The following is a 26,237-nucleotide window of genomic DNA, read 5'->3' on the forward strand; positions in this document are numbered from 1 at the left end:
GAATACCATTGCACTCTGCGCCGCCTTCATAAACGGACTGTCTCCGGTCCTGAAGGAGCATCTGCTGGCTAAGGAGGAACCGCGGGATTTTGACGGGCTTGTCGACCTGGTTATACGTTTAGACAACCGCTTAGAGGAACACCGTCGGGAGCAGGGCGGGGGGCGTGACCGGGCACGAGCCGTCCCTCTTCCTTCCGGGTCCGAAAGGGTGCCGTCGTCCCAACGCTCCACAGCGAGAGGGCCCCGTGTGGCAACAGCTCCCCCTGCTGACGAAGCTATTGACACAAGCAGGGCCAAAGTGAAACCAAATTACAGACAAAGGAGGCTGGCCCGCGGGGAGTGTTTTTTCTGTGGCTCTAGTGGTCATATTCAGAGGAACTGCCCCAAACGGTCAAACTACAACGTCCATCCTTAGAAACTGGGCTAAGGGTGGGCCATAACACGCACGCGGGGAAACCCCGTAGATCCGCACGAATCCCAGTCACGATCCTTAGTGAGGAGTTAACCCTTCACGCCCCAGCACTCGTAGACACGGGGTCGGAAGGGAATCTGCTGGACAGCAGTTGGGCAAAGGAAGTGGGGCTCCCTCTGGTGGCTCTGCCTTCACCTTTAAAGGTATGGGCACTAGATGGCACCCTTCTTCCATTAATCACACACCAGACACAGCCCGTGACATTGGTGGTGTCTGGGAATCACAGGGAGGAGATTGTGTTTTATGTAACACCTTCTACCTCCCGAGTGATTTTGGGTTTTCCATGGGTGTTGAAACACAATCCCTGGATTGATTGGCCGTCTGGGGTTGTGACGCAGTGGAGCGAAACCTGCCACCGGGAGTGTTTAGGATCCTCGGTTCCACCCGGTGTGACAGCTAAAGAGGAGGTCAAAGTCCCCCCCAATCTGACGGCGGTACCGGAGGAGTACCACGATCTTGCTGACGTCTTCAGCAAAGATCTGGCACTCGCCCTTACCCCGCACCAACCGTACGATTGCGCCATCGATTTGATCCCGGGCACTGAGTATCCGTCCAGCAGGCTGTACAATCTCTCACGTCCGGAACGCGAATCAATGGAGACCTACATCCGGGACTCCTTAGCTGCCGGGTTGATCCGGAACGCCACCTCCCCGATGGGCGCGGGTTTCTTTTTTGTGGGTAAGAAGGACGGCGGACTCCGTCCATGCATCGATTACAGAGGGCTGAACGACATTACGGTTCGCAATCGATACCCATTACCTCTGTTGGATTCGGTGTTCACGCCCCTGCATGGAGCCCAAATATTCACCAAACTCGATCTTAGGAATGCGTACCACCTGGTTCGGATCCGGAAGGGACACGAGTGGAAGACGGCATTTAACACCCCCTTAGGTCACTTTGAGTACCTGGTCATGCCGTTCGGCCTCACAAACGCCCCCGCGACATTCCAAGCGTTGGTTAATGACGTCTTGCGGGACTTCCTGCATCAGTTTGTCTTCGTATATCTAGACGACATACTCATCTTTTCTCCGGACCCTGAGACTCATGTCCGGCATTTATGTCAGGTCCTACAGCGGTTGTTGGAGAACCGGCTGTTTGTGAAGGGTGAGAAGTGCGAGTTCCACCACATTTCTTTGTCCTTCCTGGGGTTCATCATCTCCTCCAACTGCGTCGCCCCTGATCCGGCCAAGGTTGCGGCGGTGAGAGATTGGCCTCACCCAACAAGCCGTAGGAAGCTGCAACAGTTCCTCGGCTTTGCAAACTTCTACAGGAGGTTCATTAAGGGCTACAGTCAGGTAGTTAGCCCCCTGACAGCCCTGACCTCCACTAAGGTCCCCTTCACCTGGTCGGATCGGTGCGAAGCCGCGTTTAGGGAGTTGAAGCGCCGGTTCTCGTCTGCACCAGTTCTGGTGCAGCCTGATCCTACTCGCCAGTTCACAGTGGAAGTGGATGCCTCTGACTCAGGGATAGGAGCCGTGCTGTCCCAGAGCGGGGAGTCCGATACGGTTCTCCACCCTTGTGCCTATTTTTCCCGCAGGTTGACCCCGGCTGAGAGGAACTATGACATCGGCAATCGGGAACTCCTGCCGGTGAAGGAGGCTCTTGAGGAGTGGAGACACCTGTTGGAGGGAGCGACAGTGCCCTTCACGGTTTTCACGGACCATCAGAACCTGGAGTACATCCGGACCACCAAGCGGCTGAACCCCAGGCAAGCCCGCTGGTCACTGTTCTTCGGGCGCTTTAACTAGATTACATACCGCCCCGGGACCAAGAACCAACGATCGGATGCCCTGTCCCGGGTGCATGAAGAGGAGGCCAAGGCCGAATTGTCAGACCCCACAGAGACCATCATCCCCGAGTCCACTGTCGTGGCCACTCTCACCTGGGATGTGGAGAAGACCTTCCTGGAGGCCCTGACACGGAACCCGGACCCGGGGACCGGCCCGAAGAATAAACTGTACGTCCCACCAGAGGCCAGAGCTGCGGTTTTGGACTTCTGTCATGGTTCCAAGCTCTCCTGTCATCCCGGGGTGCGCAGAACCATGGCAGTGGTCCAGCAGCGCTTCTGGTGGGCGTCTATGGAGGCCGACGTCCGGGACTACGTCCAGGCCTGTACCACCTGTGCCAGGGGCAAGGCTGACCATAAGAGGACTTCAGGACTCCTCCAGCCCCTACCGGTACCTCACCGCCCCTGGTCCCACATCGGCCTGGACTTTGTCACGGGCCTCCCACCGTCCCAGGGCAACACCACCATCCTCACGATAGTGGACCGGTTCTCCAGGGTGGCCCACTTCGTGGCCCTCCCGAAGCTCCCTATGGCCCAGGAGACAGCAGACCTCCTGGTCCACCACGTCGTGCGTCTGCATGGGATACCAGCGGACATCGTCTCAGACCGTGGCCCTCAGTTCTCCTCTCAGGTCTGGAGGAGTTTCTGCAGGGAACTGGGGGCCACCATGAGTCTCTCGTCCAGGTATCACCCTCAGACTAACGGACAGGCAGAGTGGGCCAACCAGGAGCTGGAGCAGGCCCTCCGTTGCATTACCTCCGCGCACCCGATGGCCTGGAGCACCCATCTGGCCTGGATCGAGTACGCCCACAACAGCCAAGTGTCGTCAGCCACTGGCCTCTCCCCGTTTGAGGTGTGTTTGGGGTACCAGCCCCCATTGTTTCCACTTGTGGAGGGAGAGGTCGGTGTGCCCTCGGTCCAGGCCCACCTCAGGAGGTGCCGCCGGGTGTGGCGGGCCGCCCATTCTGCCCTGTTGAAGGCCCGGACAAGGGCCAAGGCCCATGCAGACCGCCGGCGTTCCCCGGCCCCTGCATACCAGCCCGGGCAGGAGGTGTGGTTGTCTACAAAGGACATCCCACTTCAAGTGGACTCGCAGAAACTCAAGGACAGGTATATTGGACCGTTTCCCATCATCAAAGTTCCTCAGCCCGGCCGCAGTGAAGCTGGCAGCTGTAGCTTCACTGCGGATCCATCCTGTCTTTCATGTGTCACGGCTTAAGCCCTACCACACCTCACCACTCTGCACCCCTGGACCTGCACCGCCTCCTGCCCGGATCATCGACGGGGAGCCGGCATGGACCGTGCGTCGGCTCCTGGACGTCCGTCGTAAGGGTCAGGGGTTTCAGTATCTGGTGGACTGGGAGGGGTATGGCCCCGAGGAACGCTCCTGGGTGAAAAGGAGCTTCATCCTGGACCCGGCCCTCCTGGCCGACTTCTACGCCCGGCACCCGGACAAACCTGGTCGGGCGCCAGGAGGCGCCCGTTGAGGGGGGGGGGGGTCCTGTTGTGTGGGCCGCTGAAGAGGAGGTACTGCTGGCCCACCACCACCAGATGGCGCCCTGCTTGGAGTGCGGGCTTCAAGCACGAGAGGGCGCTGAAACCAGTGGAGTGACAGCTGTCACATCATCACCACCAGCTGTCACTCATCTACGTCAACCTCTATAAAAGCCGGACTGCAACTCCACCTCCCCGCCGAGAAATCAGCTACCATACAGGTAATTTTCTCTTCTTTGCAGCCGTTTTCCTGTGGGTGTTGCCTTATCTGTGGGATTGGCGTTTGGTGTGATCAGCGACGGCTTCGCTTCACACCCCAACCAGATAAGTGGTTAGACAGGAGCTGCACGAGTGTGTGACTGGAGGTGGAAGTGCTCCCTCCCTTACAGAACACAGACTGTGGGATTACTGAGTGTGCGTACTCACACTCATCAAAACTGTTTCTGTTCTCTGCCAGCAGTACCGGGTCTGACTGCTGAAGACAGTGGCCACCTGGGGCGCAGGGCTTGGCGGCTCCGGTGTTCTTCAGATCCGTTGGTGGTGGAAGCCGTCCGGCTCTTCTATCTCCGGACGTCTTCTGTCTTCGAGCCTGCCACACGTCACCTTGTGTATGATTGACATTCCGCAATATTGTTATTGTCTGTACTTCGTTGTGCGCTTCACAACATTAAATTGTTACTCTTTGGCTTATCCATTGTCCGTTCATTAACGCCCCCTGTTGTGGGTCCGTGTCACGACACCTTCCCAACACAGTTGCCAGTATTTGCAGTGAGCTTAGGCATGTGCAAGGCGATTACAGCATGGCAGTGGTGTCCACTAACACACCACGCACACGCCTTCTGTGTGAGAGTAGCTTCACATTTGGTAAATTTAATCTCACCTGGGTAATTCCAGAGCCAAGTCAAGACTGAGAGTATGCACTGGTGCCACATGCATGACACCACAGAACGGGTTGGTTCCCGGATGACCTAAAAATGTATGCCAAGTTTGGTGTACATTGTAGTCGGGGCGGGGGGAATCTAAAGTTTTACCTTTGACCCCAATGACCTTGACGTTTGTTGAAACAAACCCTTCACAGGTTCACCTTCATCCATCTAATAGCTTTGGCAGAAATCAAAGCACGTTGAAAGAAGCATGGCTGAAATTATCGTATGATGATCATTGTTTTGTTTTTTTTACTGAAGTGCAAACACAATAAATAAAATACAGGCGTACAGTTTCACTCTCCAAAGCATGCACTCAAAAAACTGATGCATTGGATGAACTCCATTCAATTCTGAGCAGGATTTCCATCCAATAAATATATGTAGCCCCAACTCAAATAAAGTGCATCCATGCAAGATAATTTAATTTAGTTTAGTTGGGACTACATATATTTATTAGATGAAAATCCTGCCTATAATTGAATTGAGTTCATCCAATTAGTCATTTGTTTGTGTCAAAAAGTGACTCATTAGATTGGATTCCACCTAATAAATATATGTAGTCCCAACGAAATTAAATGACATTATCTTGCATGGATGTGTTTTATTTGAGTTGGGGCTGCATATATTTATTAGATGGAAATCCTGCACATAATTGAATTGAGTTCATCCAAAGAGCCATTTTTTTAGGTGTGCTTAGAGGGGCCCTTAGAATAAATACTGCTCAGTATTGCTCATGCAACAGTAAAATAATTTTTGCACCCATTTATTTTTAATGGCACACATTGCGTGTCTAGGAAAATGTACTTGAGTAATACCATACAGTTTTGAAATCCAGTATATTAATTTTGAGTAGACCTAAAAAAACAGCCATCAAACAAACCCAGCTGCAACTGTAGTCTCTGTAGTGTAGTTAAACATGGATTATATGTGTAATTTTGTTGGTTTGTATAATTTAGTAATTACCTCTAGCATGTACGAAGCCACACTTGTGACTATTAGTACCTGCACTGATGTGGTCGGATGTAATGAGCAGGTGGTTGTTCCCATGATCCCTCAGCTCGTATTACCATAACATGCACCCTCGCTGACAGGCACAGTCTTAATACACGTTTCATACAAAAGCAGGCTCTGTTCCACTCCGTTTTGTTGCTGGAATCCCTTTGCTATTTGACTTTCTTCAGCTTTTTGACATTTAAAGTAAAAAGAAAAAAAGGAAGAGATTTTGTGTGTTGTTTTTGTCACGTTTTCTTTAATCTGTGCAAATATACATGACACGTTCCCTCCACAAAGTTTGTGTAACCTTTTTAGTTACGTCTGGTGGCAGCAGAATTCATGACAGCAATCTCATTTATACACGATATTCCAACTGCCAAACTGCTCAGCATGTGTAGTGGTTAGCGTGGTAAGAGTTTTGCTCCAATTTAGCTGATAAATATGGCGACCAGGGTTCCATCTGGCACTTAGCAACCCAATCTCACAGCAGCTCGTAATGGGATCACGAAAAGCGAATTAATTTATTAGTTCGTGATATCTTCACGAAATGCACCATATTTTTGTGACTGTGTCATGAATTCATTTTGTGACAATATTACGAAATGCGGGGTGACACGGGGGGTCTGTAGGGGTTAGGGTTAGGAGAAGGGGTAGGGTTAAAAAATAGTTTTAAAAAAATCCACGTGACTAAAATGTGATTAAACAAACAAAAGTGTGAGATTGGGCTGCACTTAGTCATGGTGGCAACCCAAGAGTCTCATTACCTACACACATAAATGACCTTTCCTCTGGGTAAACATTGATCACAGTTTCAGTTTTCTTTGTAGATATAGGTTATGCGTACCCTGAGAAATCTGCCACATCTGCAAAATGCCATACATGTTGTTTCACACTATGCAGGCCATACTTCCTCATTTTAGTCTCCCTAAGTACCATGTTTTCTGGAGTATAAGTCATGTGTTTGTTTTTTAAGTGAGTTTGGGAAGTCCTGCAACTTATACTCCAGTGCGACTTATATTCTGAAAAGTCGCGTTGTTTGTTAATAACAATAACAATGAATGACAAAAGCACAAAACAAAATAAACGATAATAAAAGAAAAAATTGCTTAAAAAAATAAAGGTAGACTACAACAATGCACAAAACCCCCAAATTAAAGAGCTGATCGAAAAATCAAATGGACTCACATTTTTATTGGAGTGTTTCCAACCCTGTGGCTAACCTCATGTCCAGCTGATGATTTCTTGTGTCAAATAACATCCATTATGTTGTCAATCAAACTTTTATTTCTCCATCTTGTTTATTTTTAGGATTTGACCATTTTCCTAGTACACACCACATTATAACCTTTATTTAACCAGATAAAAAGCCTACTGAGATTTAAACCTCTTTTACAAGGGTGACCTGGCCAAGAAAGGCAGCAGCCAGTGGCTTCTGGTGAAAAACGGTCTTGGTGGGGCTGCTGTGCCAATAGATTCCCTTGCCTTGTCCAGTACAGGCATTCAAGTGAACAGTCGGAAAATTACTACAATTCCACAATAATCATTTCATGTCCTTCTCAAAATCAGCAGTTTTACAGATAAAGTTAACCATTTACAGCTATATTAGGCCCCATTTCTACTTTGGAAAGGAACAGTATCAAATACAACACTCAAGTTCTTCAGCAAAGAACATTTCACCATTTGACACCAATTACACACATAGTACACCAAACTGTACTGTACTGACATTATCTTCAGACAAACAGATCCTGGGGTTCACAATGACACCGACCTTAACAAAATAGAAAATATCACCAAATTTACACTCTTTCAAAATATGGAAAAATTCTTCAATTGACAAAAGAACATTATGTACATACGACAATGTTCACACCACCTTCCGAGAGAGAGAGAGAGAGAGAGAGAGAAAGTTCGTGTGTGAGAGAGAGAAAGAGCGAGAGAAAATTAAGGTAATATTTTGCATGAACATTACTGAGTGGAATGGAGGCAAACTAAAGAAGCTTGAAAAACTTAAATTAAATAACTTGACTAACTAATAACACCAAAACCTTTAAATTAAATTGGTTAAAATTAATTAACAGTGTAGAGGACAAAGCAAATTAAGTATAAAAAAACACTTAATTAAATGCATTGCTAAACCTGGGTTTGTCTTACTATAAATGTCTTGTGTGTACTCAGTGGCTGAGTTAGAATTTCTTTAAAAAACATGCAAATTGCTATTTTAGGGTTTTGTTTTGTTTTTAAACTGAGCAAATAATTTGTTTTAGAGTGTGGAATACTCCAAAGAATATTTCACTTCTGTGAACTGATCCTCATAACGTGTAAAGTGAAATCAAAATACCAGCATGGCTGCAGCTTTGAACACCGTTACAAACAGCCCCGTCCTCCCCTATTATCATTATAACTGGTCTGCTGTCCCAAAAAAGATCACAGCTTTGACCCCCTACAACAACAAACAAACAAAAAAAAAACATCACTCATTCGTTTTATCTTAAATTTTCATCCTCGTTTCCACACCAGGAGCAACATTCGGGAATAAATCCGAGCAGCTCGTCAGCTCACCTGAGCTGAAGTGGATCCAGAGGAGTCAGTCCGCAGCTGGCAGAGGTGGATGCGCTCCTTTCCACCCTGCTGTAAAGAGCGCAGATCAGCAGCCTCCGTGACGTGTGCGCGCTGACAGTGTGAATGAAGCCTGACACGGTTTATCACGAGTCAGACAAACGACTCTCCTCCAACCAGTATGTGCAATTGTCATTAAACCACGAGAAAGATCCGATGTGCGCACCTCCATGCGCCTCCAAAAGGATCCCCGCGAAACTTTGGTGTCATTGATTTGATTAGTTTTGTCCCGTTTTAAACCTCCGAAGAGTTCTTCAACTTACTCCAGCAAAACACACTGAGACAAAATAAAAATAAATAAATATAACCCAAACGTCGTCGTCACCATCATCTCTTCCTGCCTGACTGACTGACTGACAGCAGCAGCTGCAGCGTCACGTATATCACTGACTGTAGCAATCTAACATTCCCGCATTTTTGTAGCAAGGGCTAAAATTCCGGCGCCCCAAAGCCATTAATTTTGGCAGTGTTGATTTGCCAAATATTTATTAATTTTCCCTAGCAACTACATACAATTGGTTATTTCGCTGCACTTCAAGGGCACTTTGAATGATCGCCCAAGATGAGGAATGATACGTTCTCTGCTTCTGTCGGCGGAAATGCACTGTTGAATGAGAGTCAGTTGGAGGAAGTGTTGTTTTAATCATTCATATTACATGTAGGCACATACTATTAAGTAAAACTGACATTGATAATACTTTTTAAATATATATATATTATGACTTTTCCCCTCCACATCTAGGAGGGCAGCGCCTGAGCGCCCCTATGGGCCAGCCACCACTGGCAGCAGCAATAAACAAGTTAACAATATCAAGTGATCATTAAAATAAATAAAATACAAGCAGTTAAAACACTCAGCTTGATCATATCAATATATAAGTTAAAACAGTTTAAATTTTAAAAACACAGGCACTGTGCAAAAGAATTCCATTCACAGCCGCACATTGATAGCTTCCTGCAAAAATCTGCTGTTCATTTCTCCATTTTGCTGTGGGCCAGCAGTTCATGTCCACATGATGAGCTGCATCAAATAATATGAAATATGTTGCCCAATTCAAGTCTGGAAAGTTTATGTGTCCATCTTTCTTATTTTGAAATTTAAGAGTCCTTATCTTAAGTAACAGCACAGGCTATGGTGTGCACATGTGCTACACTGAGTTCTTGTCTACTGTTGAACTCGCCCTCAGGGAAATGCTGTGTTAAAAAGACATGCAGAAAAAGGTGTGACTTATACTGTACTCTGGAAAATACAGTAATTATTCATATGACATAGTCATTCCAGCAGTACCCAAGGATCCTCTGAAGAGACCAAAGACATGTAGTTGTGGCCTTAAGTCACTAGTTAGCATCCAAGTCTCACAACTATATAATTGATGGCTGAATCCAAGAAGGCACTGACAGCCTGGAACTTAGTCTTGATCTAAGACCATCTCAAACCCAGATATTCTGGTTCTTCAGCTTGAAAAACCTTGAGATAGAAAAGTAGAACGCCTGTTCCTGTAGTCCGTGAGAGTAACTCTGCAGTATGTGCTACGAAGGAGTTAGAAAAGGTAAAACCATATGCCAGCACCTAGGGTCTTGCTTTTGGAGGTCTGTGACTAGCACATTGCTGAAGCATTGAGCACTCCAGGGTGATGCCCAGGTCCAACCCTGAAGACAGCTCATGGGGGTGGGCACTTGGAATATCCTTTCTCTTGGCAAGGAAGGTCATTGTCCACTGTAGATGTAATATTCATACAAATTCAAAAGATAAAGTTAAATGAATACAATGTTGGTGTTGATTAACTGTGAAGCATACTATCTTGCTTGGTAACCAGGGCAACATCATCTTATGTGGACTTTATTCACCACAAGTAAAAGAAGGTTTGACAACCAGGTAGATGGGATATTTATTAACAAGGCAGCAGATTCAGTAACATTTGACTATAGTAATATGAAACTTGAAAGTAGAAATACCACTGCAAACAATAAACCTTAACGTCACATAAATAAAAGACGGTACTTTCCACGTTAATGTTTAGTGCTCACGCTTTTCAAGAGAGCTTATTTTATCCCTAACCCTTTTTGGTTTGGTCTGTTATTAACATCCTACATGTTTCTTTCTTCCCTGCCACAAGTGTTTTAGTATATTTCTTTTTCTGTGTAACATGGTTTGGCTCTGTTGTTTGTTTGGTTTTCGTCTCTCACCACGGCCTTGTCTTTGTGCGTCAGGTCCAGGCTGTAAGGGAGCACAAAATCCCGGAGCTCCAATGCCAGTGGACATGCAGCCACATCAGGGGCTGTACCACTATGACACCTCGCCCAGTCACCCCTCCAGAGGGTAAGAGTCTGCAGCAGAACACACACATGAGATCCTTCAAAATTCATCAATTCTTTAATTACTTAAATTCTGCCATCAAGAAAATGCTACATATGTAGAACACATGTGATGCTGTTTTCAAAAACTGCCAAAAGCACATCCACATTACTAAAACATAACATTTTGCCATGTGTGGATAAAGTGGCATTTAACTTCTTTGCAGAGCAAATGGGGAGATCCGGACTTTTTATGCCACCGTATATCATCCGTCCTAAACTTCATTAAAGGGCTAGGTTCTGGATAAATGTAGAAGGTCACATCCCCACCAGCCACATGACCTTGTCCTTATCGGCAATATGTACGTCAGATGCAGCGCTGCCAACTGACCCGCATTGGGCGGAAGAGTCCCGGTATTTACCCGTGTGTCCTGTGACCCGCATGAGTGTGTGCAGGACGCCCATTAGTCCCGCAGTTGTGTGGGTCCAGGCACGCCCTGGACCCCCTAGTTAGGGTTCGCGCCCTTGGTTCTCGTGGCCACGTGTGGGTGTCCCATATTAGCAAATTCAAATGTTGGCAGGGATGCAGATGCTTTGATATTTCCAGAGCGCTTCTGCAGTTGAATTAACCATTCTACCGTTTGAGTCTTAGCCATATCTACCCAGATGTGCATTTTGTTTGTCAATTAATTTAGTTAAATGTTGTGCAGAATACCTAGTGTTAGCTGTTGAAAAGAGCAAAATCTGACAGGGCAGTAAAATACTGTAGATGAGAGAACAATGGGTAACCTTGAACTCTTTATAACCAGAGCAGCTGAAAGATGGTTCCAGTACCCTCCAAGTAGCATTTGCGATGTTTTTAATTGATATTTCTCAATACAATTGTAGTATACGTTATATAATGAAAGCTTACCTTTTCCACAACAAAATGGGTTCCTGACTTCCCAGTGATATCACTTCTTAAATTTTAAAGTACTTCAAATGGTAAATGGTCTACGTTTTATATAGCGCTTTTCCATCTGCATCATATGCTCAAAGCGCTTTACAATAATGTCTCACATTCCTCTCCGATGTTAGGGTGCTGCCATACATGGTGCTCACTACACCTACACACCAAGAGCAACTAGGGGATTAAGGACCTTGCCCAAGGGCTCTTAGTGATTTTTCCGGTCAAGCTGGGAAAAATCAGAGCAGAGCAGAGCAGGTGGCTCTGTGGCATCAGAATTTAAGTAAGTTTGAATCCAGTGGTGTTCTCAGGCTACCTATATATGTGTTGACTAGACACTTTGCCTGTATCACCTCAGTCCACCCAGCTGTAAATGAGTACCAGCCTTCTGCAGAGGGAGTAACGTGCGATGCACTGGCTTCCCATCCAAGAAGGATCAAACTTTCACCTTCAGGGTTCCAGAACTCTCTATATCTGTGGATAAGCATTAGCCCAATGGACCTCAGGACCAGTGTCTACTTCCTAATATAGTATTTTATTGGTACCCAAATTTCCACATCCTGATGGAACACAGTTGCGTACCTACCACATTTACCTATGTCACTGCATGTTCTGACAATTCTGTGTTGTGCTTTTGCTCTATTTTGTTAGTACGGCTGTTGCAGATGGCCACCGCTCTGAGCCTGGTCTCCTTGAGGTTTTCTTCTGAGAATCAGAAAATGCTGAGGGATTTTTTTCTTTACCACTGTCCTCAGTTTGTATGGGTTGTGTAAGGTCAAGACTTGCTCGTGTATAGCACCTTGAGATGACTTCTATCATAATTTGGCACTGTAGAAATAAGTTTAATTTAATCACTCAACTAAAATTAACTTTACTATTAACTTTACTTTACTAATCAGCTTTTGTTACAGATAAGGTTTCTCTTACATGAAAAAACGTATATGCCATGATGGTGGCCATAGGAGGACAAACAGCTGTGTCAAACAGAAAACAGCAACTGGTGACACAGAAGAGTCTTTTAAATCAGGTTTGTCCCCTTTATACAAAACAGGAACAACTGTACCAAATTCTGTATATATATATTTTTTTCATTTGGGTCAGTAATTCTACATCTTTCTGTAACTCGAAGTAATACGCTGTTGTATTCTTGAAATAATCATGTTGAAAAATGTATGACTTTGCCATTGTACAACATGAAATGAAACAATTTAAAATCGAATAACGTTCTTGAAATTTGAAAAAGTTGTCATGTGGTACAACAGGAATAAACCTTTAATTTCTGTATGTTGTTTGAGCAGAAAGTGCTCACAAGCACCCGTAAGTCAGAGAAAACTTTCATTTCTGTGCGCTTGTCTTGCCGCATGTACTTTTTGCCGTCAGCTTGGTCACAACAGTGATGAGAAAACTAAGATTTTATCCAAATTTGAGGCTCACAAATGTTTCCCGTTTTACCGTCTCAGGTATGGCCCGGGTGCAGAAGTGCGGGTCTTGGTGTGTTTTATTGTGGACAGTGCTGGCTCGGCTCCTCTCTCCGCCTTCACCCCGTCATCCCTCCCTTCTTCGTGCCACCCAGGTTGCGGGTGGACTCGGCCTCTCTCTCTCTCTCTCTCTCTCGCTCCCTGACAGCTGCTAATTACAGGCTGACCAGGCCCCGCTGTGCTCTGCATGACTGCGCCTCACCCCGCTCAGGTTACCCAGGGTGAGAGAAAAAAAGAGGGACAGAAGCAGAGAGGGAGAACAGGAGAGGAGACAGAGATAGAAAGGATAGAGGGGGAGTTGAGAGAGAGAGAAAAACTGAAGTACAACAGGCGGAATGAATGGCAGAAGAGAAACAGAGCGAGGGAGAGATGGGTGAGAATGGGAGGGAGGTAAATTCAGTGGATTAGAGTGGACAGATTAAGTTCCTGCGTGGAATACACGTTGTGAAAGAATGAAAGAAGTGAAAGGAAGATTTAGAAGGTGGACAGATGAAGGCCGACCCTCAACAAAGAGAGGGAACGCGGGAAAAGAACAGAAGAGAAAGACGATGAAACAGCAAATGAGATGGAGAAAAGCTCAGAAAATAAGTTGCAATTCAAGTCTGGAAAGTTCCAATGAGCCAGACGTGTTGTCACAGTGTGCATCATAAGAACTACATGCCATCTGGCGGTGAAAGGTGGATGTCACAACATAGTGCAGTGCCGATGATTTGGGTGGATTTGGGTTTTTTAACGTGGAGGTTGTTTTCAGTCGTGTGTGTCCGTCTAGAGTTTTAATCCGATTTGGACTACACTTGGCCATATGTTTAAAGGAGAGCTTGAGACAAAGTGATCTGAGTTAAAAAAAAAAAAAAGGTTAAAAGTCAAAGTCACAGGCAAAGGTCAATGTTTTGGTCCAAAGTTTATATAGAGAGAATATTTAGAATGTCTCCTTCGAGAAACTGGTTATGGTACTCCTTTGTTTGTGTACAATTAACCACAAATCATATATCAGTTTTATTTTCACCACACAACCTTTGACCTTGGTGGTCTTAAAATGTCACGGTCTGGTTAACTCTAACAGTTTAGAGTCAATGTGGATTAAACACGATTTCATATGTTACTGAAGGATCAAGTAATGCATTTTGTACAGAAATGATCAAATGTCAAGGCCACAAAGAACCATATAATATGGTATCACTGAATCACAAAAAGTTAAATTTGCATGAATCTGTGTCAAACAAGCAAGGACAAGTGTTATACTCTGAGTGTCCCTTTCAGATTTATACTTTAAATGGCAGTTACAGGGTCTTCATCAAGCCCCAGCCTCCAGCTGTCAAAAGTGAGACATACCTAAAAGAAGAAGGTGCAAGTCTTTGAATATCCACTTGAGGCTGCCCCCAAAAGTGAGCAGGTTTCCTTAGAAGCACATGTTTAAATGTCCAATGTTTGAGGAGAAAAAAAAAAATGTTTGCACCCTGGTACAAAAAAGAAAAAAAAAACACATTTGGTCTTCATAGCCTCTCTGACAGCTGTATGCGGGTTTTGTTCATTTGTTTGTTTGTTTTGGTAACTCCTTAGCCATAATGTTATGCCTAATTAATTGTGTAGTCACTTTGAATAACAGCTAGTGTGTAGACATTGAGCCGAGCTCAAAGCTCTGGTAGCACAGAGACCATTAGCCGTGGCTACTAGTTGTTGTGGAGGGCCATGCCTGCCCTTTATGAGCATTTTATTGCAAATATCTGTAATAATATGGCTTGTTGTGTGGTTAATTGTCCTAACGCATTGTGTAATAAATCTGTGCTTCAGTATTTCCAGCTAGTAAAATGTCCATGTTATTTAATTTGGTATGCTAACAACATGAGCAGCTATCTGTAGCTTGATGACATTAGGTCCAGTTAACTGTTGATGACTGTGCAAATAAGGCAGTCATAATTTTTAATAACCACACTCAAGCCACCCTTTAAGAAATTCACCACCCACTCTCCAAAAAAAGCTTTAGCAAAACACTGGAACTGAGGTTAGCCTGTTAGCTTGGTAATGCTGAGATGGGGGTATGTTCGGGCTTCATTCATCGTGCCCAGGTCACACAGGGTCTCGTCTGCACTCCACCTCTTTACCCTTTTATGGATTAACTTTAGCGTAGGCAGAGCAAGCACTGCGAACATGGCGGCAACCAGACCAGCAATTTTTTGAGCTTCAAAATGGCTCCTCCATGTCTCTGCAGGAAATCTATTGGTGGCATCCAGTACATATACAGTCTAGGGTCTTTATACCAAGTATGATTTTCTCTCTTCATTTAAGTCCCTGTTGGATCTTGTGACATTTACAGCTTAGATATTTAAAGCTCCTATTTGGTGAGGGAAGGGTTCACTAGTCTGAAGGTTGAGTAGTCTGAAGGTTCACTAGTTTGAAGGTTCACTAGTTTGAAGGTTCGGTAGTCTGAAGTTTCACTAGTCTAAAGGTTGAGTAGTCTGAAGGTTCACTAGTTTGAATGTTCGGTAGTCTGAAGTTTCACTAGTCTGAAGGTTGAGTAGTCTGAAGGTTCACTAGTCTGAATGTTCGGTAGTCTGAAGTTTCACTAGTCTGAAGGTTGAGTAGTCTGAAGGTTCACTAGTCTGAAGGTTGAGTAGTCTGAAGGTTCACTAGTTTGAAGGTTCAGTAGTCCAAAGTTTCACTAGTCTGAAGGTTCAGTAGTCTGTGTGTGTATTTACTCCAAATTAAGACAAATATCACATAACTCTACTGGTGGTTGGCTCTCACTGCGGTATTGTATCACTTCCTGTTCCGGAGCACAGCGGTGTTTTTCTGTATCTGTTAGCTGTTTAATCTGCGCAGTTAGATTGATCTAGTTATCTAGATTACGATTTGTTTCCCAGTGTAATCTTTACGTGCCTTAACTAAAGCACTCCTTCTGCTGAATCACCTCTAAATTATTTACACATTATTCACTTTGCGTGTTTTTAGGAATCCGCTAGCTTAGCGTAGCTACTAGCTCTTAGCCGATTTAGCATGGCGGCTTCTCCTGTCTCTCCCGCACTTTTCTGCTCTGGGTGTGAAATGTTTAGTTATTCCTCGGCCTCCTTTAGCAGTAACGGTACTTGTAATAAGTGTAGCTTATTCGTAGCTTTGGAGGCCAGGCTGGGCGAATTGGAGACTCGGCTCCGCACCGTGGAAAATTCTACAGTTAGCCAGGCCCCTGTAGTTGGTGCGGACCAAGGTAGCTTAGCCGCCGTTAGTTCCCCCCTGGCAGATCCCGAGCAGCCGGGAAAGCAGGCTGACTGGGTGACTGTGAGGAGGAAGCGTAGCCCTAAACAGAAGCCCCGTGTACACCGCCAACCCGTTCACATCTCTAACCGTTTTTCCCCACTCGACGACACACCCGCCGAGGATCAAACTCTGGTTATTGGCGACTCTGTTTTGAGAAATGTGAAGTTAGCGACACCAGCAACCATAGTCAATTGTCTTCCGGGGGCCAGAGCAGGCGACATTGAAGGAAATTTGAAACTGCTGGCTAAGGCTAAGCGTAAATTTGGTAAGGTTGTAATTCACGTCGGCAGTAATGACACCCGGTTACGCCAATCGGAGGTCACTAAAATTAACATTAAATCGGTGTGTAACTTTGCAAAAACAATGTCGGACTCTGTAGTTTTCTCTGGGCCCCTCCCCAATCGGACCGGGAGTGACATGTTTAGCCGCATGTTCTCCTTGAATTGCTGGCTGTCTGAGTGGTGTCCAAAAAATGAGGTGGGCTTCATAGATAATTGGCAAAGCTTCTGGGGAAAACCTGGTCTTGTTAGGAGAGACGGCATCCATCCCACTTTGGATGGAGCGGCTCTCATTTCTAGAAATCTGGCCAATTTTCTTAAATCCTCCAAACCGTGACTATCCAGGGTTGGGACCAGGAAGCAGAGTTGTAGTCTTACACACCTCTCTGCAGCTTCTCTCCCCCTGCCATCCCCTCATTACCCCATCCCCGTAGAGACGGTGCCTGCTCCCAGACTATCAATAACCAGCAAAAATCTATTTAAGCATAAAAATTCAAAAAGAAAAAATAATATAGCACCTTCAACTGCACCACAGACTAAAACAGTTAAATGTGGTCTATTAAACATTAGGTCTCTCTCTTCTAAGTCCCTGTTGGTAAATGATATAATAATTGATCAACATATTGATTTATTCTGCCTAACAGAAACCTGGTTACAGCAGGATGAATTTGTTAGTTTAAATGAGTCAACACCCCCGAGTCACACTAACTGTCAGAATGCTCGTAGCACGGGCCGGGGCAGAGGATTAGCAGCAATCTTCCATTCCAGCTTATTAATTAATCAAAAACCCAGACAGAGCTTTAATTCATTTGAAAGCTTGTCTCTTAGTCTTGTCCATCCAAATTGGAAGTCCCCAAAAAACAGTTTTATTTGTTATTATCTATCATCCACCTGGTCGTTACTGTGAGTTTCTCTGTGAATTTTCAGACCTTTTGTCTGACTTAGTGCTTAGCTCAGATAAGATAATTATAGTGGGCGATTTTAACATCCACACAGATGCTGAGAATGACAGCCTCAACACTGCATTTAATCTATTATTAGACTCTATTGGCTTTGCTCAAAAAGTAAATGAGTCCACCCACCACTTTAATCATATCTTAGATCTTGTTCTGACTTATGGTATGGAAATAGAAGACTTAACAGTATTCCCTGAAAACTCCCTTCTGTCTGATCATTTCTTAATAACATTTACATTTACTCTGATGGACTACCCAGCAGTAGGGAATAAGTTTCATTACACTAGAAGTCTTTCAGAAAGCGCTGTAACTAGGTTTAAGGATATGATTCCTTCTTTATGTTCTCTAATGCCATATAACAACACAGTGCAGAGTAGCTACCTAAACTCTGTAAGGGAGATAGAGTATCTCGTCAATAGTTTTACATCCTCATTGAAGACAACTTTGGATGCTGTAGCTCCTCTGAAAAAGAGAGCTTTAAATCAGAAGTGTCTGACTCCGTGGTATAACTCACAAACTCGTAGCTTAAAGCAGATAACCCGTAAGTTGGAGAGGAAATGGCGTCTCACTAATTTAGAAGATCTTCACTTAGCCTGGAAAAAGAGTCTGTTGCTCTATAAAAAAGCCCTCCGTAAAGCTAGGACATCTTTCTACTCATCACTAATTGAAGAAAATAAGAACAACCCCAGGTTTCTTTTCAGCACTGTAGCCAGGCTGACAAAGAGTCAGAGCTCTATTGAGCTGAGTATTCCATTAACTTTAACTAGTAATGACTTCATGACTTTCTTTGCTAACAAAATTTTAACTATTAGAGAAAAAATTACTCATAACCATCCCAAAGACGTATCGTTATCTTTGGCTGCTTTCAGTGATGCCGGTATTTGGTTAGACTCTTTCTCTCCGATTGTTCTGTCTGAGTTATTTTCATTAGTTACTTCATCCAAACCATCACATGTTTATTAGACCCCATTCCTACCAGGCTGCTCAAGGAAGCCCTACCATTATTTAATGCTTCGATCTTAAATATGATCAATCTATCTTTGTTAGTTGGCTATGTACCACAGGCTTTTAAGGTGGCAGTAATTAAACCATTACTTAAAAAGCCATCACTTGTCCCAGCTATCTTAGCTAATTATAGGCCAATCTCCAACCTTCCTTTTCTCTCAAAAATTCTTGAAAGGGTAGTTGTAAAACAGCTAACTGATCATCTGCAGAGGAATGGTCTATTTGAAGAGTTTCGGTCAGGTTTTAGAATTCATCATAGTACAGAAACAGCATTAGTGAAGGTTACAAATGATCTTCTTATGGCCTCGGACAGTGGACTCATCTCTGTGCTTGTTCTGTTAGACCTCAGTGCTGCTTTTGATACTGTTGACCATAAAATTTATTACAGAGATTAGAGCATGCCATAGGTATTAAAGGCACTGCGCTGCGGTGGTTTGAATCATATTTGTCTAATAGATTACAATTTGTTCATGTAAATGGGGAATCTTCTTCACAGACTAAAGTTAATTATGGAGTTCCACAAGGTTCTGTGCTAGGACCAATTTTATTCACTTTATATATGCTTCCCTTAGGCAGTATTATTAGACGGTATTGCTTAAATTTTCATTGTTACGCAGATGATACCCAGCTTTATCTATCCATGAAGCCAGAGGACACACACCAATTAGCTAAACTGCAGGATTGTCTTACAGACATAAAGACATGGATGACCTCTAATTTCCTGCTTTTAAACTCAGATAAAACTGAAGTTATTGTACTTGGCCCCACAAATCTTAGAAACATGGTGTCTAACCAGATCCTTACTCTGGATGGCATTACCCTGACCTCTAGTAATACTGTGAGAAATCTTGGAGTCATTTTTGATCAGGATATGTCATTCAAAGCGCATATTAAACAAATATGTAGGACTGCTTTTTTGCATTTACGCAATATCTCTAAAATTAGAAAGGTCTTGTCTCAGAGTGATGCTGAAAAACTAATTCATGCATTTATTTCCTCTAGGCTGGACTATTGTAATTCATTATTATCAGGTTGTCCTAAAAGTTCCCTAAAAAGCCTTCAGTTAATTCAAAATGCTGCAGCTAGAGTACTGACGGGGACTGGAAGGAGACAGCATATCTCACCCATATTGGCCTCTCTTCATTGGCTTCCTGTTAATTCTAGAATAGAATTTAAAATTCTTCTTCTTACTTATAAGGTTTTGAATAATCAGGTCCCATCTTATCTTAGGGACCTCGTAGTACCATATCACCCCAATAGAGCGCTTCGCTCTCAGACTGCAGGCTTACTTGTAGTTCCTAGGGTTTGTAAGAGTAGAATGGGAGGCAGAGCCTTCAGCTTTCAGGCTCCTCTCCTGTGGAACCAGCTCCCAATTCAGATCAGGGAGACAGACACCCTCTCTACTTTTAAGATTAGGCTTAAAACTTTCCTTTTTGCTAAAGCTTATAGTTAGGGCTGGATCAGGTGACCCTGAACCATCCCTTAGTTATGCTGCTATAGACGTAGACTGCTGGGGGGTTCCCATGATGCACTGTTTCTTTCTCTTTTTGCTCTGTATGCACCACTCTGCATTTAATCATTAGTGATCGATCTCTGCTCCCCTCCACAGCATGTCTTTTTCCTGGTTCTCTCCCTCAGCCCCAACCAGTCCCAGCAGAAGACTGCCCCTCCCTGAGCCTGGTTCTGCTGGAGGTTTCTTCCTGTTAAAAGGGAGTTTTTCCTTCCCACTGTAGCCAAGTGCTTGCTCACAGGGGGTCGTTTTGACCGTTGGGGTTTTACATAATTATTGTATGGCCTTGCCTTACAATATAAAGCGCCTTGGGGCAACTGTTTGTTGTGATTTGGCGCTATATAAAAAAAATTGATTGATTGATTGATTGATATCTCAGTTCACAGAGTCACCCGTGAAGGTTGGATAACTGCCATTTGAATTAAATGCCAAAGTTTTAATTATGGAATATTGTGACATTTACATTGTACTGTGCATCTTTATAACTACCAAAGTTAAAAACAAAAATAACGTATTTATTTTTTTGTTTGTTTGTTTTTTTTATAAAAGTAACATTTACTTTCAAATCACAGATGAAAGAAATGTATTTTTAACTGAAACGAAAAACACATGTAAGTATACAGCTAGTAGTGCAGACTACTGAAACTTGGCATCAAAATATATTCATTTATTGACCTGAACCTTCTGACTAGTGAATCTTCGGTCTAGTGGGATGTTCCCGTTTGGTCGGATGACCATCAGTGCTTCTTGGCTATCCAAAGAGACTCTGCTTCCACTCCCTCAGTGCACAACTAAGTTTGTCAGTATTGGTACCAATAGTAGGTTATGAGCCAAACCATCTTTTTTTTTTTTTAGCAGTTTGCTGATGTCAGTTTGTACTTCACTGTGCAGGCATCATGCTGCGGTGGTCCTCTTGCAAAATGTATCAATTCCCTTGTATGTTATTAGGAACTTTATACAGATCGCTGGGGTTTACAGCACCATACTCCATGTAAGTTATTTTAAAATGAGGATTTGTTCTTTTGTCTTTTGTTGACGTCCAGCCTCGCCCCACCAGATCAGCCTCCATACAGCGATGTATCCTTGCTGCATGGTCCGCACCTTAACGGCCCAACCCAGGACTGCCGGTCTATGTATAACCCCATGACTCCAAACATGAGTCACGGACCAGGGCCGGAACAGGGGATTGGCCACTGCTTGGATCAATGCATGAGGCCTCCTCAGGCTCTGCCTCCTCACAGCATGATGGGTCACAGGCTGCCTACAGAGGGTGAGTCAGAGTATCTTTTACATCAGTTTAATCTCACAGCTGCTGCTAATTTAGATGTGAAGATGCTGGAGGAAATGTTCGATTGGCATTTCTCAAATGTACCATTATTAGCTTCAAGAAGTAGAGGAAGAGAATGTGTCCACAGACAGCGAGAGAAGAGGAAAACTACAAGTAGAAGGGTGAACATTAGAGTCAGGACTTTGAATGTTAGCAGTATGATTGGTAAAGGGAGAGCGCTGGCTGATATGATGGATAGGATAAAGGTAGACATGTTGTATGTGCAAGAGACCAAGTGGAAGGGAAGAGTAGGAGCATACATGGTAGGTTCAGGTTGTTGTATCATGGTGAGGATAGGAAGAGAAATGGTGTTGGGGTCATTTTAAAGAAAGAGTGTGTTGGAGGTTGAGCGAGTGTCTGACAGGGTGATGAGTGTCAAGTTGGAAATTGAAGTGGTGATGATGAATATCATCAGTGCATATGCCCCACAGGTAGGTTGCAAGATAAAGGAGAAAGAATATTTCTGGAGTGTGTTACATGAGGTGGTGGAGAGTGTGCCCAAGGATGAAAGAGTGGTGATAAGAGCAGAGTTCAATGGGCATTTTGGCAAAGGGAACAGAGGTGATGAGGAAGTAATGGGTAGATATGGCATCAAGGACAGGAATGTGTAATGGCAGATGGTGGATGATTTTGCAATAAAGATAGAAATGGCTGTGGTGAATACCTACTAAGGGGGAGGAGCTCAGGGTGACACATAAGAGAGGAGGAAGGTGCACACAGGTAGACTACATTCTTTGTATGAGATCCAAGCTAAAAGAAATTGGTGACTGTAAGGTGGTGGCAAGAGAGAGTGTAGCTAGACAGCACAGGATGGTGGTTTGTAGGATGACTTTAGAGGTGAAGAAGAAAAGAGAGTGAGAGCTCAACAATTGATCAGATTGTGAAAGTTGAAGGAGGAACACTGTTGTGTGAAATTCAGTGAGCAGGTGAGACAGGCACTGGATGGAGGGGAAGCAGTTTTGGACAACTGGATAGGTACTGCAGATGTGGTGAGGGAGACAGCTAGGAAGGTACTGCATGTGACATCTGGACAGTGGAAGGAAGGCAGACTTGGTGGTAGAATGAAGATGTCCAGGAAAGCAAAAGGAGAAAGAGGTTGGCAAAAAAGAACTGGGATAGTAAGAGAGATAAAGAAAGTAGACAGTAGTACAAGGAGATGTGGCATAAGCCTAAAAGAGAAGTGGCAAAGCTAAGGAATAGATATACAGCGAACTGTACAAGAAGTTGAAGAGGTAGGAAGGAGAAAAGGACTTGTACCGACTGGCCAGACAAAAGGACATTAGCTGGAAAGGATGTGCAGCAGGTTAGGGTGGTAAAAGATACAGATGGTAATCTGCTGAGAAGTGAGGAGAGTGTGTTGAGAAGATGGAGGGAATATTTTGAGGAGCTGATGAATGAAGAAAATGTGAGAGAGAGAGAGAGAGAGAGAGAGAGAGAGAGAGAGAGAGAGAGAGAGAAAAGGCTGGATGATGTTGGCAAAAGTAAATCAGGAAGTGCAAGATTTTAGTATTGATGAAATGAGGGCTGCTATGAAGAGGATGAAGAGTGGAAAGGCAGCTGGTCCCGATGACATTCCAGCGGAGGCATGGAACTGTCCTGTAGCATGAAAAACAGGTGATCTGTGAGCAGCAGTATGGTTTCATGTAGAGAAAGAGCACTACGATGCAATGTTTGCTCTGAGAGTACTGATGGAGAAGTATAGAGAAGGCCAGAAGGAGTTATATTGTGTGTTTGTGGATTTAGAGAAAGCTCAGGACAGAGTTCCGGGACAAGAGTTGTGGTATTGTATGAGGAAGTTTGGAGTGGCAGAGAAGTATGTGAGGGTAGTTCAGGACATGTACAACGATAGAGTGACAGCGGTGAGATGTGCAGTAGGAACGACAGATTCCTTCAGGGTGGAGGTGGGATTACACCAAGGTTCAGCTCTGAGCCCTTTCTTGTTTGCAGTAGTAGGGACAGCTCAGGTGGGATGGTTGGAGACAAAATCAGAGAAGTGAGATTGAGATGGTTTGGACATGTGCAGAGGAGGGATCCAGAGTATATAGTGAGAAGGATGCTGAGGATGGAGCCACCAGGCAGGAGGAGAAGAAGGAGGCCAAAGAGGAGGTTTATGGATGTGCTGAGGGAGGACGTGCAGGTGGTTGGTGTGACAGAGGAAGATACAGAGGACAGGGTGAGATGGAAACGATTGATCTGCTGTGGTGACCCCTAACGGAAGCAGCCGGAAGGAGAAGAAAATTCTGTTTTTTGTTTTGTTTTACAACATGAAAATACAAAACTGACTAGGATCCATTTGACTTGAAAAATGTCACGAAAACTAACTCAGCATCTGCTACAGTTATGAGTATAAATTTGCGTTTCCTAAGGTCTGATGAGGTCTTATAACCACCATGTCAGTGTACTGATTTGAGTTCCAAATTCAAGCTCACTGACTTCAGGGGCACCGCTGTTGTTTGTGCTGAAACACATACTTCCTTGCTCAGCCAGTCATAATTTGTTACGTGCACAGGACAAGGTGTGTAGTTGAGATTTTGTACACAATTCCATCACTTTTTTATCCCCCAGGTATGAATACGGGGCGATATAACAATCAGCATGTCTGTCTGTCCATCCATCCCTCCATTCATTTTCACTTGTTAGCATGATATCTCGAGAACCAGTTGGCCAATTTCATTCATATTTAGCATAAGAGGTTTACTTGGGTGATCCCCCACACCAGTCGATTATCGGCAGCCTGGGGTCAATTTCAAGGGCACAGCGAGATATTCAAGATATTGTGATTGCCACTCTTGGTAGCGCGATATCGCAAGAACCAGTTGACCAATTTCATTTATATTTTGCATAAGGGTGTACTTGTGTGATCCAGACACTTTGTATTTCTGATTTGTGGGGACCAGGGGGTATGTCATCTCTTGATGACTCTTGTATTAGCAGTTACTGGCCACATGGGGGGGGGATGGCACCAATTATGGATAAGGTGATGTTATTTATGGCATATCATTTATCCATTGTATGTGTTATATGTATTTTTATATTTATTTTATAAAGAGCTGTAGTTTGTTTTCTCAGTATTATTGTTTGTCTTTTAATTATATTTATTTGACAGAAAAATCCCAATCTTTGGCACGAATGGATATTTACAACATGCGAGGCGCAATTAAGAGGTTTTGAGCTTCAGCCAGAAAAAGTAGGGTGTGGTGCTAAATTTTTGGCATTCTGAGAAACAATTTCTCGAATGTGGGAAGTTTTGACTCACTGGGTGCAACGTTGAGAAATGTTTGTTTCTCAGAATGCAAAAAAATAGAGAACCACACTTCTCAATCCAGACTTCTCAATCGCCCCTCGTCACAGCTTTGTGGAATTTCTGTCAGACCTGTTTCCGTGTTTGAGTGTTCCTGATGTTTGGCAGGTGGGAGTGCGGCACCGTACTGTAACCAGAGCAACATGATATCGTCTCATCACAGCTTCTGTCAAGTCCAGCCTGCTTCTGATCAGATTGGCTCCGGTGACGGTAAGGAAACAGCTCAGCATGCCACGACGCGCATGGTTTCTACTGAATGAACCTCCTCACTCAAAGCTCCTCCTGTTGTCGTTCAGGCTCGAGGTTCTCCACGCCTCGCTCTATGCTGAAGCTGAGTAAAAGAGAGCGCTGTCCATCTCCCCTCTGTCTGACGCAAGCGTTGACCTGCAGACGGTCATCCGGACGTCACCCAACTCCCTGATAGCCTTTGTTAACTCTCGGTGCAATCCCAACGCAGCCAGCTCTTACGGGCATCTCTCTGTGGGCGCCATGAGGTGGGATTTTAAAAAATGAATGTGATTTCAAGTGCTGTTTGTGGAACTTTGAAATAAATCAGTAGGTTTTGTTGTTTATTTTGCATGCATTTGCTTTAATGCTTTTTGAGCCTTTACACACAAAACAGTCTGGCAAATGACTAACATGAAGTGAACGAGACTACAAATACAGCTTTTGTTCTTCTGATTCCAGCAGATTTACCATGACACAAATTGACAGAGAATGTTTACTTTTTGGTAATTGCCATATTTGTTTCTTCTGATGCTCCTTCAGTCCATCTTTGGGCTACTCCAGCTCTATAAACTGCCAGTCCAGACCACAGGGTTCCATGTATGGAGGTGGTGGAGGAACGCCTATGGGTGGACACACACCTGGTCCTTGCCAAGCACCTCGCTTACCTGCCCACAGTCCTCGGCTGCACGCTCCACCCAAGCATGGACATGTAAGTAAATGCTCTCCTACATCTTACAAAGAATTTAGACTCAGTGCTCCTTCTGCTCCTGCTAGAAGACTGGAGTAAAGAAACATGGCTGGTCAGCAGGAGAGTGAAAATCTGTGTGTGATATGTCTAAAGACAGACTGACCTGCCTCACACTGAGTGTTTGGCAGTAGTGGTAATTGTGTGTTTTTGGTGCAGTTGAAGACAGAACCGGGGTTGGGAGGCGTGATGGACAGCCTCAACATGAAGAGTCTGGAGGAGAGGGTCGGAGGGAGATGTGGCCAGTCCTTCCTCCACCGGCACCCAGGTGCAGTAACAGTCACGGATGTGTAGTTGGTTTTCAATGAATTAAAACACCATGAAACCAACCCAGTGAATTCACTTGAAAAAAAACACTTCTCCCCATTCAGCCCCCTTCTCACTTTCATGGACATGCATAGTCTATAAACATTACAAACCTGCTTGTGAACATCACCATTGCCCATGCACGTGGCTTAGTGCACGGCTGATGGAGTAATATGCAAGTTTAGCACATGGTATGATGACTTAATGAGCCACGCTTGTACGATGCGATGTTTGCAGACACAACAGTAGCGTAACCGTAGACACGTAATAGGCCACAGTATAACCATGACGCTTTTGGAAACCTCCCATTGATGGTAAGG

At 44.4% G+C, this 26,237-nt stretch overlaps 1 protein-coding gene across 1 annotated transcript in view; it reads left to right on the forward strand.

Annotated features, from left to right (window-relative positions):
• The window catches only part of LOC117506609 (transcriptional activator GLI3-like), a 176,593-nt gene extending 150,758 nt beyond the window's left edge, over positions 1-25,835 (forward strand). The window contains exons 2-7 of the mRNA XM_034166130.1: positions 10,502-10,610; positions 21,054-21,280; positions 24,747-24,848; positions 24,935-25,132; positions 25,407-25,575; positions 25,771-25,835. Of these exons, the coding sequence (XP_034022021.1) occupies positions 10,540-10,610; positions 21,054-21,280; positions 24,747-24,848; positions 24,935-25,059 (525 nt within the window). The 5' untranslated portion in view covers positions 10,502-10,539 and the 3' untranslated portion in view covers positions 25,060-25,132; positions 25,407-25,575; positions 25,771-25,835. The remainder of the gene's footprint in view (positions 1-10,501; positions 10,611-21,053; positions 21,281-24,746; positions 24,849-24,934; positions 25,133-25,406; positions 25,576-25,770) is intronic.
• Positions 25,836-26,237: the final 402 nt, after the last annotated feature.

This window comes from Thalassophryne amazonica, chromosome 3 (assembly GCF_902500255.1).
Source record: "Thalassophryne amazonica chromosome 3, fThaAma1.1, whole genome shotgun sequence".
NCBI classification, from domain to species: domain Eukaryota; kingdom Metazoa; phylum Chordata; class Actinopteri; order Batrachoidiformes; family Batrachoididae; genus Thalassophryne; species Thalassophryne amazonica.